The sequence below is a fragment of the Vigna umbellata genome, chromosome 1 (assembly GCF_029865625.1).
Source record: "Vigna umbellata cultivar VRB3 chromosome 1, Vumbellata_1.0, whole genome shotgun sequence".
In the NCBI taxonomy this organism is placed as follows: domain Eukaryota; kingdom Viridiplantae; phylum Streptophyta; class Magnoliopsida; order Fabales; family Fabaceae; genus Vigna; species Vigna umbellata.
In genome coordinates, this window is record NC_142165.1 from 30,827,240 (window position 1) to 30,843,554 (window position 16,315).

Below are 16,315 nucleotides of genomic sequence, written 5' to 3' on the forward strand. Positions count from 1 at the left end.
GTAGGGCAAATGAACGGAGAATTCCAGAGGAGGAGAACCTTCTTCGGTATTTCCTTAAGGCTTCGGCCTTAGCCAAAACGTTTGAACAGGTGGACATCCGACACATCCCCCGCGAGGATAACTCCAGGGCGGACATGTTATCAAAGCTAAATTCGGGTAAAGACAAAGGTCACTTGACTAAAATCATACGCCAGGTGCTGCTACAACCATCAGTGGAGTGTTTGACCGTGACAAAAGATGAGGTCGAGGATTGGCGAGCGCAAATTCGAGCATTAATGGCCTAGGAGGATGCAGGCCAATCGATCTGACCGACCGACGCCAAGAAGATTGCCCACTACTTAATGGTAGGGGACGACCTATACCGGAGAGGATTTTCTACCACCCTCCTCAAATGCCTCACTAGGGAGGAAGCACGATACGTCATGCATAAGCTCCACAATGGTATCTGCGGATTTCACACCAGACATCGAACTTTGAAAGCTCGGGTGTTGCGAGCTAGATACTACTCGCCGACTATGGAGGAAGACACCAAGATATTCGTTCAGAAATGCATCAGCCGTCAGACCCACGCCAACGATGTACACGCGCCACCGCATAATTTGCACCCCCTCATATCTCCATGGTCGTTCGCCCAATGGGGAATGAACATTGTTGGTCCATTGCTCATGACATGACCGTCTGGTCACCAAAGATAATTGACCAGTATGGACGGCCGGTCTCACAAGCACACGAATACTGATTAGGGAGATTAAGGCAAATTACAAATAAGCTTACCGGATTAGGATTGGGCCGAGATTAAGACATCGCTAATCCTAGGCCTACACCAGAAAACTATAAATGTAAGTCAAAGGTAACAGGTAGGTGAACGCATTTACTGTTCAATAATTACTACCATTGTTATATTGGATAACCGGACAGTTCGATTACTGAATGTGGCATCGGAGTATCTTTAACAGGTACACACCGGCCGAAATAGTGAACTTGGAACACAAGGAGCAAGACCGGACATCGAGGAAGGACAAATTGTGAAGGTGTTTAGTGGCTCAGCCCCATAACTGAAATAGTAATCTATCTGGATGTAGTATAAAAGGGAAATGTCCATGTCTTATATGTGAAGATAATATAGAGTGAGTGTGATTGGAACATGGTAGGAAAAATATATTTCTTGGACATCGTAGATTATTACCTTTAAAGGATTGTTATTGAGGTTGGAGAAAAAATTTTAATAAGAGGACAAAAGAACGTCGAGTTATAGAATTTTTGTATAGTGATAAAGTTTTTTAAAAGGTAAAGGATATAAACAAAAAATTTCGTAAGGCTTTTACAAGAGATCTAATCACAAGTGGATGGAAGAAAAAGTTAATATTTTTTATTTGCCATATTAGAAGTCCTTGTAAGTTAGACATTTCCTTGATGTGATGCATATTGAAAAAAATGTATTTGATAGTGTGATAAGTACATTGATGAATGTTCCTGAAAAGTCTAAAGATGCCATTAGTGCAAGGTTGGACCTACTTCAAATGGGAATTTGAATAGAATTGACACCAATAAAGAAAGGTAAATGTCAATATCTACCTCTAACAGCTCATACTCTATCTATAAAGGAGAAATTTGTGTTTTGTAAGTTTCGACAAGGAGTTAAAGTTCTAGAGGGTACTCACCAAACATCAAGAACCTAGTATCTATGAAAGATCTAAAGCTAATAAGATTAAAGTCTCATGACTATCATGTTGTCATGGATCATTTGTTAGCGATAAGCATATGTTCCATTTTGCCTAAAAATGTAAGATGAACCATAACTACACTATGTTATTTCTTTATAGCCATATGTAGCAAAGTGATTGACACTGGAAAATTGCAAAGAAAGAGAAATTATTGTAACTTTGTGTGAGCTTGAAATGTATTTCCCATATTCTTTCTTTGACATAATGATTCATGTTACCATTCACTTAGTTAAAGAGACACAATATTGTGAACTAGCTTATATGAGATGGATGTATCCATTAAAGCGTTATATGAAGATACTAAAGTGTTGTCTATTGGTGTCTATCAATAGACAATGCTTTTTCAAATAAGCGTTGTGTATTGTTGGTTGTCAATAAATAATGCTTTTTGAAATAACTGTTGTTTATTGTTGGCCTATAAACTAAGCTTTGTCAATAGGGGAAGCTTAGTCTTTGTTTTTTAAGAAGCTAAGAACTCATAAAGATTTTAAAAAGACTTTTAAAAGGGGTTAATCCAATTCACCCCCCTCTTTGCTTAAGATTAAGGCTTTTATTTTCTTACAAGTGTTTTTTAAAGCATTATCTATCAATAGACAACACTCATATAGACAACGTCTAAAAAGCGTTGTCTATTAGAAAACAAAATGTCTATTTGACAATTTTGTAGTAATAAGACAATGCTTTTAAGTTTATCTATTTGTGAGTCACATCTCCTTTTTAGGAGTCTAACTTGGTGAACTCTCGTATGTTTTACTTTTAACGAAAGAAAAGATTTTTAGAAAAAGTTATTATTTATTTATTTGTTTTTGGATTTTAAACACATTCAGAATTTATTTTAAATATTTATGTTAGCTTACCTTTTCATTTAAGAGATGCACAACATTAGGAAGAGAATATCAGTAGATGTTTGAGACAATATTTTAGTATTATATTTTTTTTAATAAAGAATATGTTGATCAAACAATTATTTTTTTATTAAGCTTTCAAATAAGACAAGAATATATTTTTATTTTTAATTATATATTTTATGAAGAAAAAATTGAAATATTACATAAGTCTTGTAGAAATTTAAATTTAAGAATCAAAAGAGTTCATTTAAAGTAAACTAAAATAAATTCAAATATATTTTGTAAAAAAGAACAAAAAAAGAAAATTTACCAAATGATTTTCTTAGCTTTATACTTTATCAAAATCACTTGAAAAATAAGAACCTGACAAAGAACGTCAACAAACCCAAATATGTAAAAGTACCTCTAAAGAAAAATGTTTAAAAAGTAGAATTTTTCACATATTTGAACAAAATATCGAAGCCCCACATTCCAGGTTATAGAAATGGTCAACCTCCTGTGAGTCTTAGGTTCTCCAAATCCTTATTATACGTGACAACGAGAGTGTTCCCATTTAGATTCTCCAAGTATCATTCAGGATCAAGTGTTTTTTTTTTTGTAAACGTAGCAGCAAAAATACAATCTACGTAGCCCAATTTAATAAACAAAACATTTTGTCAAAACATAGATACATAGTTATTATTGAAAAGTAAATTTTTGAAGTAATACATATTTCAAAAATAAATAAATTTATGAGTTGATTACTCAGACACTATCAGCAAAAACATTTGCCAAACCTACGACAATACAAGAAAATGGAAAAACGTTTAGTTCACATCTAGGAAAGTTAAGAAAAAATCGGTCAAACTATAAGTGGTGTGCAATATTTTAAAAAGTGGGGCTTTATAAATATGAAAGCGGTTGAGAGTTCTACATTCATTAAAAAGACTAATTTAAAGTATATAAATAATATAAATTTCAATTTACAAATCAATTTTATGAGAGTGACTTAGATTTAAAATTTACTTCTCAACAAAATAATGATAGTTTTAAAAATATAATAACATTATCTATAGTGACGGTGATGAAAAATATATATTTTTTTTAGTTTATACATATTTCAACAACAAAAGTAATTTTTTGAGTTTATTATCAAGTCAATATCAACCAAAAATAATTTTATTATTTCATGCATATTTCAAAAACAAAAGTAAATTTTCGAGTTCATTATTAAGACAATATCAACAAAAATAGTTTTATTATTCAAAAACAAAAGTACATTTTTGAGTTCATTAAGAGAATATCAAGCAAAAAATATGGCAAACATGAGACAACAAAATATAAACAATGGAAAGAGTTTCGTCCATATATGCAGAAGTTGAGAAAATAATCACTCAAGGTAGCCATTTCCAGAAAATTTGGAAGATAAACATGGAAGGAAGTCATTTTCAATAAGACGAAACCACTTATTGTGGTGATGGAAGAAAGGTGGAGAGTGGTGATGTAAATGCTTCTCAAAACAAACAAAAAAAAAAAAAACATATGTAGTAAAATATTTGACATACAATGTGATGTAAGTGCAAGGTAGTGAATTTTCCTAAGGTTCTTGATGTACAATTCAAGAATTCTCCATGGATGAAAATCTCTTGTAAAATAAAACCTGTTATGAAAATCTCTTGAGAAAAATGAAACCTTTAGTCCCCTTGTATTGGAAAAGAAGGTAAGCACATACCGCAAAAGTTACAATAATAAGTAGAACGATGTTGTTTCTATTTCAAATTCCAATTATATAAATGCAAAAAATTCATATTACAAAAAATCATAGTAGTTTTTTGAAAATGAAAAAAAATGCAGAACATTGCTTTCTGAAATCTCACATGCAAAGATGTATACAGAGATAACTGAAAATAAAAATAGTTGAAGACTTATGATTTTCGAAAACAGTTGAAAGTTACGTTAAATCTCTTTAACATATTCTTTTAAATTTTGTTTTTAATTTAAAATTTAATAAATAAATAATTTATTTTAATATTTTAATGAAATTTTTAAATTTTTTTAAACTTTTAAATTGCTTTTATTATAAAATTTAAAAAATATTTAGTTTTTAAATTTTGTTTTTTAATTTAAATTTAAGAAATAAATAATTTATTTTAATATTTTAATTAAATTTTTAAATTTTTTAAAAAATTTAAATTACTTTCTAAAATGTAATGTCATGTAAGAAAACATTGCCAAATGTCAGGATGATATGTAACCACGTGTCAAACTACAGAGTGTTTTTAGATTTTTTTTTTAGTTAGTTTTTGGATGTTTTGAGATTTGTGTTTGTTTGACGTTTAAAACTTTTCTTTTTGTTATTGTTTAAAGTGTATCATTCATATATATTGCCGGCATATAACGAATTTGTTGTTATGTTTGTCATTTTGTTTAAGGTGTAATTGATTGTTGAGTGTTGAGGTTCTATAAAGAAAGACAAATGACATCTGTTTGGAAAATTGATGTACAAAAAAAATTACCAATTAGGAAACCAAATGAAAGAGCACATGAACATAACATATGCAAAGATTTATCTTCTTCTTTCTGTTATGATCCAAATTTTTTTATTAAAGTATTTTGTATGATTAACGGTGGTTGATATGAAAAATAGATATTCCTTGAAAGAAAAAACTTGTTGACCTAAATAATCAGAGAAGAAAATTGAGAGATCAAAAACTCCTCGAAATGAAAGATACTCCACTAGTCAACATATGATTATTGGAAAAAGAAATTATTTAAAGGAAAAAGAGAAAGAATATAATAATGAATGTAAAAGAAGTATGAAAAATTATTAAATTTAAAAACACACACTATGATCTTTAATTTTATTTATGTCGGCTTAACCAGAACACACTGAGAGACAGTTTTTTTTTGTATGGGTTCTCCTCAAGTTTGAACATTCATCCATCTCCTCCTTGCTACAGTTTCTCCACCTTATCTTGCATCACGCTTTTTTTCATCATTTTGTCCCCTCTCATTGTTGCATTATGCATCATATATGTTTTTCATAATTATTTAAATATTATTTCTTTAGTATTATTTTTTAATGTATTTTAGAAGTTTTACAATATAGAATGATCCACATAAATTATTAGGTAGGTATGATACTGATTGAACAAATAGAATGTTTATAATATATGCATTTATGTATTTTATTTCCTGCTATAATTAGTCCTTAGACTAATGTTTTTAAACTTTAGATATACATGAATTAAATTTTTTTAGTCTCCTATCCACAACTCAGGTTACCACTTACATATTTAATTGATGTTACGTGTTCATTTTAGTAATTTTGTATTTTATATCGATGCATATGTAAGAAACATTAGCTCTATTTGATATTTGATACAAAAAACTTAAATAATAATCCTTTCTACTAAATTTTGAATTGCCCATTTGAATGGTTTAAAAAAATAACTTATATATTTAAGGATTTCCAATTCCAGTTAAAAAAAACGCAAAGGAATATGGGAGATTTATATATTTTAAAGAAACCATACAGTGACTAATTTATGTATTTAAAGTGGTGTAATTTTTATTTTAATTCCTTGAAATTGTGCAAAAAAATATATTTTTTAAAAAAATATGTAAGTCATGTTTAGAAGTCAATTTCATTAAGAAGGTCTGCTTAGAAATTGTCTAAGGGTCCTGCACCCCATAAATTAAAAAAAAAAATGTATCGTTTTGGAATTAAATTCACTAGGCACTGATTCAATTGGTGTTAAAGTGTTTCTGTTCATCTGTAAAGGTTGGGTAGATTTTGAGAGTGATCTTGATGTCACAGGCTAGTGGTGGCGTGTGGTGGTGGGGTTATTGGTGACTGGAGATATCGGCAAGTCATGTTGTCTTGTTTATGATTTTGAACTTTATGGATTATATAATTTGGAATTATATAATTTGGTGATGTTCTCAATTATATAATTTAAAATATTAAATATAAGTTGTATTTATATGGTCTAAGATTATTTAACTTTATCAACTATAATTTTAAGATGAATGACTAATCAAATATGAATACGAATTTTCATATTGGATATCTTGGTATTTGGTATCTAACCAGTAGAGCTTACATGACAAATATCAAATATTTTATAAAAGGTAAGTTACTTACCGAATATGAGGATTTCACTTCAAAGAGTAAGTTTAATATGTTACTACATTAAACGTTGATAGTCAAATACTAACTATTGTATTCCAATAATAGATTGGATAGCTCCTTATTGAAGCTAGGTACCACCTAATGGTACCTATCGTTACATATCAAAGACATTAATACACTGCGTAAATGTTAAGACAAAATCATCTATAAGACTTATATGTCTAAAGGATTTCATGTTTTGAAGTTTAATCAAATATATAACATTAAACAAAATAAGAATCTGAAAATTCTATAACTAGAAGAATAGGATAGGCAAAAACATAAGTATTAGACGCAAAATCTCTAATCATCTAGTAACATAGGAAAGCCTTAGAAAAACACTTAGGGATATATGAAACGTAAAATAACTAAGTTAAAACATCCAGACGCATCGCTAAATGACTCCCAAGTCAAAGCGTCTATAAGAGTTATGCTAAACGTGAAGTTATATTATACTCAATGATAATTAGTTGAACTCTCAAGAAGAGAAAAGATGTCAGAAACAATTTCTTTGGCTAAACCCTTTAAAAGCCTCAAATCCAAAAACATGTAGAAGACGAAACTTGCTAAATGCTCTTGCTTTAAAAAGGAAATATCCCAAACAATGTTTACAATATACTAAACGATACCATGAGCTAAACTCCTCACTTCGTCCAACGATGAAGTTCTTACACTACAAGAAAATTGCATTTTACATACAGATTATTATATACGGATTTTAATCTGTATGTATTAAACATATTACATACAGATATTATATACGGATTTTTAATTAATTATTAACTAGAAAAATTTAGAAAAAACCTGGAACTTCTTGTAACTTTGAAAAAAAAAAACCCTAAGTACAACTCTCCTGAACAAATCCCTCACTCACTCAGTGACCCTTCCTTCTTCCTTCATTTCGGATAAAGAAAAACCCCACAAATCCTTTCTTCTTTCTTTCCTCGGATAGAAGAAACCCTCACATGTTTTTGTTTCCCTCCTTGTAGCCACGCGTTCTTCCTTTCCCACGTCTTCATTCAGACTCCATCATCAGCCACGTCCATTTTCTCTCTTGCGTATTGGAGAGAGCAGCTTCATTCTCGCGTTCTTCTTCCGCAAGAGCATTTTCTTCTCGAGAGCTCACCATCAACCGTAAGCTTCCTTTCTCTTCACAAATTCATCATCTTATTTCATATTTCTTCGTTGCCTCAGCCTACTCAACAACAAATTTCCTCTTCCACCGATTATTTTCATCTCCTTCTAGGGTTTCGTCATCCTTTCACCTTTTTCTTGAAGTTTCACCGATTAAATCCTCTTTTACTCCGTTTAAAAGTTTTTCCTCCGATTGAAAACTCTTTTCCACCGTTCAATCTCGTTTTTGAACCGATTAATCGGTTCATTTTGAGTTTCCTCCCTTTCTTGGGTTCCTTCGGTCCAGATTAGGGTTCCTACTCTATTTAGGGTTTCTGTGAGTCCTATCTCTGATTTGGTTTGTTCTCCTTCAAATTCCCTCTTCTATTTGTGTCTAGGGTTAGTGCGAAGAAGACACGAGGCCACGAGATCGCTTGCAATGCGGAGAAGACACGAGGCTAGTTTTTATCAATTTTATTCACTGTCTCTGCATAAAGAAATTTCTTTTCCTGCTTTAAGAATATTGTTTAGTAGGATCCTGGAACTAAGGAAATTCACATGATATTCAATTTCTTTTGCAGGTTGGTGAGAGGGGATAGAACTATCCGGGGGACAAAAATAAAGGATTGCAATACCTCGTGCCATAGTTAAGAATCCATCAATCCTTTTACTAGATGAAGACATCAATGCTCTGGATGTGTTAGTTAGTTGTATGAACATTGAGGAATATTGAATCATCAATGTTTTCATCATATCAATCAGTGATACTGTTTTGGTTTAGGGTTCATTATCTACATAAAGTGATTTCTATGCTTTAAGTTTGAAATGTGGTTAAATTTGAGACATTATTTGCATCTATGTAGAATATATTGTTGTTGCGATGTGACTGGAGCATCTTTCTTGTTTTTAATTTTTTTTCCTTTTATTTCTTTGTGTGTCCATTTGTGTGATTTCTTCATGATGTTGGTTCGTATTGGTTGTATATGTGTGTTTAGGAGTTTATGAATTTGCAAAATTGTAGAAGACCTAAATCTGTTTAGTAGAAGTCTTGGGAGGTATTTTAAATTATTCAAATTTCTGGAACTCGTTGAGATGAAAGCAGTCATTTTAATTATATGAATTTTAATGTGTCTATTCAGACCCTGATGCTGAAGTTATGGCCTTGTCCCCCAAGAGTCTTCTGGCCATAAATAAGTTCATTTGTGAGATCCGCAACAAAGGATTTCAAAGAGAGCAGAACCTGCAACATCACAGAAGAGGGCACAATTTTCTGTGGAAGCTGAAGCAGAGAACAAGCAAAGAGGTGAGGAAGAAGGTGTATGTATGTTTAGAGCCAATTTGTGTGCATCATGACACCATTTATAATATATGGCCACGCATACACTTTCACACATTCCATATCCTTTCTTGCAAGATGATATGCGTTAGAACAATGGCATGTTTAACAACATTATTTTGGGTATCTACAAGGAATTTATTCATGAAATTTATGATGATCAACTCTTTATAAAGTTGAAAAAAGGGTTCAATTTTCCTGCCATGGATCTTTGGGTTGGTTAAGAGTCAATGATACATTGCATAGTTTGTGTTATGTGTTTTGACTTTTCTTAAAAAAATCCTTCATATTGTACCTGGAAGCATTTCCCTAAGTTTGAAGTATTTTGGATTATCATTTAATCTCAAATTTGTATATTGGCTAAATGGATAAAAGGATAACATGCAGGGACCATTTTTTTGAATTCATAAAATCCCACTGAGTACTTGTCTTCCACTTCCTTTGCTAAAATTTAATGTCTTAACTTCAGCTGTATCTTTGTATAATGTTTTCCAAATTAGTTTTAATAAAGTTTTAACGAAAATCAATAACTAGTTTTAATACTTAAAGGGAGAATGCCTTTCTAAATATGAATGTAGATATTGGCTTGGGATGAATGTAATTGTTAGAATTTAATTATTTTATCCCTTACAATAGTTCCAAAAGTACTTTTGCATTATATGTGTTTATCTTACTACACATTGATTTTCATCCATTTATTGAGCATTGATTATATCTTATACTCTTGTATGCTCTGTTTTGAAATTTTGGGTTTTTAATTGATTTCTCCTAAATCACATTTTAAATCATTAATACAACTTCAGAATACTAAGCTTTTTTTTTTAGTTTACTATCATTAAGACGTGATCTTAGAAGAGGGATATGTTTGAAAGCTTCTTCGAGGAACTTGTAATCAAGGTGGGTTCCGCTACCTCATATTATAGAACCTTTGGGCATTTACTTTTTAGTAAATGTTTACGATATATGCCCATATTTGTTAATATTAAGTATTATGCAATTTTTGTATCTAGCACTACATTGGCGTATGAAATTTGGGGCAATTTTTTTAAAGTCACAGTTCATAATGAAGACCATCAAGTGGCTTTTATATAAATCAACAACTTTTATTTGTTTCAGAGTCCAAATGGTGTTTGGAACATTTTTGGTGGCAAGCTTTCATGGGACTTGAAGCAATTGTATGTGATGATCCAAATTTTGAGGGGCGTAGAAATCCTTCCAGTGGTATATTTATATTATATTTATTTATGTTTCAATTATAGCAACCATGTTAGCCTGTTGGTAGCATTTCAAGAGAAAGGAAGTAGAGATTTGTGGTTTGGGATAGTAGAAATTAAAGAAGATTTTGTCAGTGAACTTTTAATGGTTTCTGAAATTTGCTGAGATTTGTGGTTCAATTTGATTGATCTTTTTTATCCCCTAATTCTAAGCCATCATCTGTTAGAGAACTTTTAATGGTTTTTGAAATTTTCTTTAAATATTTTATTTGTCCATATATATTGAAATGTGTTTCAACTAAACTTTTTGTTAATTTTTGGTTCAGGCACTGCTTAAGGCTATAGGAGCTAGTGTTTACTTGGTCAGGAAACCGTTAGAAAATGTAAAATCATTCTTGTAATTGTCTTTATGAATAAGAGTTGTATTTTTTTAGTTCTATTTATAGAATTATCTAATAAAGTTTTCATATTTTAATTATTTGGTTCAAGCACAATCATATGTAAATTTGTTACATTTGTAATCTTGTAATTATATATTATACATTATATATTATGAATATATTTGGCAATTTTTCTGGCAATTTAACAGTTATGTTTGATTCTTATCAATTATATGAAATTTTTAGGTATTAGGTGTAAACGTGGAATTATCTAATTTTTTTTTTATAAAACTATAAAGTTATATACGGATTACATACGGATTATCCGTATATAATTATATAAAAATTATATACGGATTTGTCCGTACATAATTATATACAGGTAATTATATACAGAAATTATATACGGATTTTTCCGTATATAAATTATATACGGATTTTTCCGTATATAAATTATATACGAATTTTTCCGTATATAAATTATATACGGATATATCCGTATATAATTTAGCTACGATCATTTTATATACGGATTTTTGTCCGTATATAATCCGTATGTAACACTATTTTATATACGGATTTTAGGTCTTACATACGAATTTTGGTCGTATGTAATTGCGTTTTTTCTTGTAGTGTTATTCAACGCTTGGTATCTTAGAGAAAAGTTTAAACGATAAATGCTACCTAAATGGTAGGAAATGTTAAAAACACTTTGTTGTTTTGAATAAGCATTAAATATCATTAAATGCTCAATATTAAAAAACAACAAAAGTGATAAAAGATAAGACATATCTGCTGCATGCACAATCTACTCTATTATATACAGCTACCCAACTACACACATCCACCAACTCTATTCAAAATATATCAGAAGTGGACATTATAGACAAAGAAGACATTCATTGAACGTTCTCTCCTTTAGAAGTCATGCCTGAAAGATAGTACAACCTACTTCTAGTAAACTACTGAAAAACAATTCTGCTTTGACAAGTTGACTTTAATCAACGGCTGCTTCACACGACAAGACAAAGAAGACACAAGATTTAAGGCTAAGAGCTTAGTCTAATGGATATCTTTTGAAGAGCCTTTAAATAGAAGATTATTCAAAGAAAGAATCAAGCGAATAACTTACAACGAAAATATCATCCTACAAAAAGCATTTAAAAGAAAAACACAGAGAAACTAAGGTTCAAAGAGAATATCTGAGAAGAGAAAAAGCAAAGTCAAGCAACACTCTCAAGCTTCATTGTAATATTTGTTTACTATTTGTAAGAAGAGAAAAAAGAGAAAAGAGAGAAACACTTATTGAGTCTATAGATTGCATTGTATTGAACAAATATCCTTTTTGTGAGTGTAATCGTCTAAACGACTTGTAAGCAATCAGTTGATTGCAATTCTAAAAAGAATTAAAATACTTGTTGTACAACTCTGGAAAGTTAAGGAAATCTAGGCAGAGTATCAGAGGATACTAGAATTGTCTAGAGGAAAGCAAGAGTGGGTGAAACTAAACTAGTTTAGGGTAACAGGAGTTATCCGCTGACTAGGGATACCAGGAGTGGTGAAGAATACTGCACAACTAGGAGTAAGTGAAACTCAACTAGGCAGCGTATTGAGGGATATCAAGAGTGCCTAAGGATATCAGGAGTGGTGAGAATACTCAATTGTAGTCTTGTTGAAGATTATAATGGAAACCTCTAAGGATAGACAAGACTGGACGTAGCTAAGTTGGAGTGAACCAATATAAAAATATCTGTGCATTTATTGTTTACTCCTGGCTCAACGCTTCTCTTATAAAAATTGTAGTTTCATTTTAGTTTTGAATATAAGAACTTTTCATACTAAACGATTGTTCATTAAAAGAAAATCTTCACAAACACTATAGTGAATATTCTTAATAGCACTTGAAAAGAAGTTATTGTTTAAAACCAATTAGAAGGTCGAATGGTTAATAACTACTTGAAAAATCATGTACTCGACAAAAGTTCTTTTATTAGGAAGATTGTGAAAACGTTTTTTCATTAACACCATTCAACCCTTCTTCTAGTGTTTTTCAGATACTTCAGTAAGTTAGCCAAAAATGGCTTCAAATCGTCACAATCAAAATGGTCATCAGGCCAATAGGTCAATGGATCCATGATCACAACCCATCCAATTAGGGTTCATAGTTGGTAAAGTACTATAAATATTATTTCAATTGAATTTTGACTTTATTTTTCATATCAATCATACTTTAACTAGAATATCTTACCAGAACTCTTACGTGACTGTCGAAGAATCTTCTACCAACATCTTATTCATTCTTTTTGTAGAAAACAAATACCTAAAAGAAAAAAAAATTCGAAAGATGAGTATGAGATAATAAAAATTCGTGAAGTGAAAAGAAATCTTTACATAATACTTTCATCTTTGTAAATACATAAGTTCTTTTTCATATTTTATAAAAATATAATTTAAAAAGTATCTTTTAATATTCAGCTCTATAAGTACATAACTTTTTTATGTTTTATAAAAATATAATTTAAAATGTATCTTTTAATAAGATAATACGTTTTGAATTGTATAGTTTAAAATATAATGTTTTAATAAAGTGATGATTTGGGATTATATAATACGAAATATATTTTAAGATTTAGAATTGCATTTTGCAATTGAGAATATATTACCAGAAAAATATATTTTGAATTTTGTCAATCTTAAATATGCATATATAACCGCTATAATAAAAACAGTTACGAAAATCAACTTCTTCAATTGACGTGATAGGACAATGGGTGTCCAAGTGGTTCTTGGCAGTGGCAAAGAAATCCACCTGTTGTTCTGAAAAGAAAAAATTAAGGAACAAAAGAGAAAGGGAAGTATAACTAGGGTAAGAAGAAGATGAAGTGAAAAAAATAAGAGTAAACGGTAATTTCATCACTCCATGGAGGTGCAGATTGAAATCATGATTGTGGACGAAGAAATGGCCCAGGTCTAATGATTTAGGCCCAATCAATGTTAGACTAAAGAGAGTTACTCCCTCCACCACCACGCACGACTCCCTACACCTCCCAATTCCTAATTTACCCTTTAATATATGCGTTCACGGATGTCAACGTTCATGTGCGAATATCAACGTCAGGACAAACAGATGTCGACGTCCGTTTAATGGAGGGTGCACCGGGAAAATCAAAGTCCATGAAGATATACCACCAATTGGTTTTGGGAAACACCACCAATTCCATCCATCCATGAAATCCCCCATCAGAGCTTCATATATGCATCCTCCGCAGCCAACATCAAAATGAAAACTTTGTAAAAGAATTGTGCATACCTTGTCACTCTCAGCTTCATCAGTAACCTTTATCAATCAACACTAACCTCTGACAACCACTGAACAGGGAAAGGGTCTCCTCCTCAAATTCATGAAATCCTCCTCAATCTCCTTCTTCATCAGCATCAGAAAAAACTTCAGTGGTCGCTCCTCTTTCTTCGCCGACCCTCTTAATTTCAGAGACTTTTCGGCATCGGGGACACTCTTCAACAGCGATAACGACGTCCCGACCTCGGCCTTCCTCTCGTCAATACTAACCGTCACGGGAGCGATTGGGTTTTGGATTTTCTCCGGTTCCTTCTTGCAGGTCTCGCGAGTTACAGCAGCGACATTGGGTTTTTAGGGTTCTGTTCTGGGTTTGATTTGGGGTTCTTGGGCTAGTTTTTCTGAGTGCAAGGTTGATGGAGAAGAAGACGCTCGCGCAAAGGAGCGATTTAGGTTAGTGAAGGATTCGTAATGGAGGTTTCTGGTGAAGAATATGATCTTGCCGCTGTAGATGGTGCGAGACGCAAAGTGGTTCTCGAGGTGCGAGTAGCTAATGGAGAGGAGCTGATGCGTTAATGGCGGAGGCGGCTCGCTGAGGATTGGCGGTGAGGATGACGGCGATTTGCGGTCCTGATGGTGGTGGCCATGGAGGCTCGTGACTGACGGCGAGGTTGATGGTGGTGGAGATAGGGTTTGACGACGGCAAGGTTGGTCGCAGCGGAGGCAAGGTTGGTGGTGATGGAATTAGGGTTTCTGTACAGACGAAAAAGCTGACGTGGTAAGTGAGGGGGTGTAGGGAGATTTAGGATTTTAAAAAAGATAAATAAAGTTAAATTAATGTAGGATATTTTTGGAATAATAAAAATAGTGTGGAGGTGTAAGGAGTGGTTGGGGGTGGTGGAGGGAGCAACTCTCTAGACTAAATACTATAAGGGCGTTTCACCCTGCTCCAAGGCTAAGCCCGCATCTTCAATTTTTCTTAAAATGTTTATTATGTCAAGTGAAAATATATCCAACGAATTTTAAAATTTGATTGGATTTTTATCAAATTTTAAAATTTTATTAAATTTTAAAATTTGATTGGGTCTTTATCGAATTTCGAAATTTGATAAAGACTTATTAGATTTTAAAATTGGATATAATTTTAATCGAATTTCGACATTTGTTGGATGTTTTTCATTCGAATTTCAGAATATGTTTGGTCTTTTATTGGATTTTAAAATTCGACGAAAACTCACTCTAATTTAAATATTTTTTTGAATTTTGATTCAATTTTGAAACTGGATTTGATTTTTATTAAATTTCAAAATTTGATGAAAACTTGAGAATTTCACATGTTTTCATGCACATGTAGCTAACCTCACAAGAATTACCACCAGCACCACTTCTCTATGGCAAAACCTCTCTACGAGCAACACAATTCACATGAGAGGTGTAGAATATATAAAAGGAAGGAGAACATTGAACAATGTCGTAATTGTTTACCCATTTTAGTAAATGAGAGTATTTTTCAATAATTTAAAGGTGCCACTAGCTAGTATAGTCAGGCAAAATGACAGCGGTTGTTATACGTTATAGGCACCGGTTCTCGAACCGAGGCATATACAGGCGAGGCAAAAAGTGGACTACTTTTGGCCTCGGGCTTGAACTGAGGCATAAAGGGAGAGGATTTGACATCGGTTCAATCACAACCGAAGTAGAAAAGTTTTTGGTTTTTTTTCTTTTTTTTTCGAAGGACTATATGCCTCAGGTTAGGGGAACCGATGTCGTATTTCCCAATTTACTACCTCGGTTCAAGCTACAACCGAGGCAGTAGAGGTCTTTTTTTTTTCTACGCAGTACTTTCTGCCTCTGGTGTGGTCATAACCGAGATCATAAGTTGCTTTTCTACCTCGGTTTTGGCACTACCGAGGCATATATCCTTGTTTTTTTAAAAAAATGAGGTCTGTTTCTGCAACATTCCCAACAACAGAAACAGACATGCATATATATTTACAGCCAGAACAGTCGAGAATAATCCAAACACGTATATTTTGAATGAAAATTATAATAAAACATAAATACATTCAATTGAATCATAAATCAACTTCTTATAAGCATAAATCAATCCAATTATAATCATAAATCAAGTTTGAAGCATAAATCAATGTAATGTACAAAGTTAAACTAATAGTAATGTAGAAAAGCATCAAATAACTTAGAAACATAAACTTAGAACTTACTATATCCTAATATCTACTATATACTATTAT

The 16,315-nt window shown here is 31.9% G+C and overlaps 1 protein-coding gene across 1 annotated transcript; it reads left to right on the forward strand.

The window, feature by feature from the left end:
• The first annotated feature begins 8,435 nt into the window (after nt 1-8,435).
• Nucleotides 8,436-10,957, forward strand: LOC148205121 (zinc finger protein GAI-ASSOCIATED FACTOR 1-like). The gene is made up of 4 exons (XM_088109914.1): nt 8,436-8,484; nt 8,978-9,141; nt 10,291-10,395; nt 10,715-10,957. Exons 2-4 carry the CDS (start codon nt 8,995-8,997, stop codon nt 10,787-10,789), a joined length of 327 nt encoding a protein of 108 aa, XP_087966040.1. The 5' UTR covers nt 8,436-8,484; nt 8,978-8,994; the 3' UTR covers nt 10,790-10,957.
• Nucleotides 10,958-16,315: the final 5,358 nt, after the last annotated feature.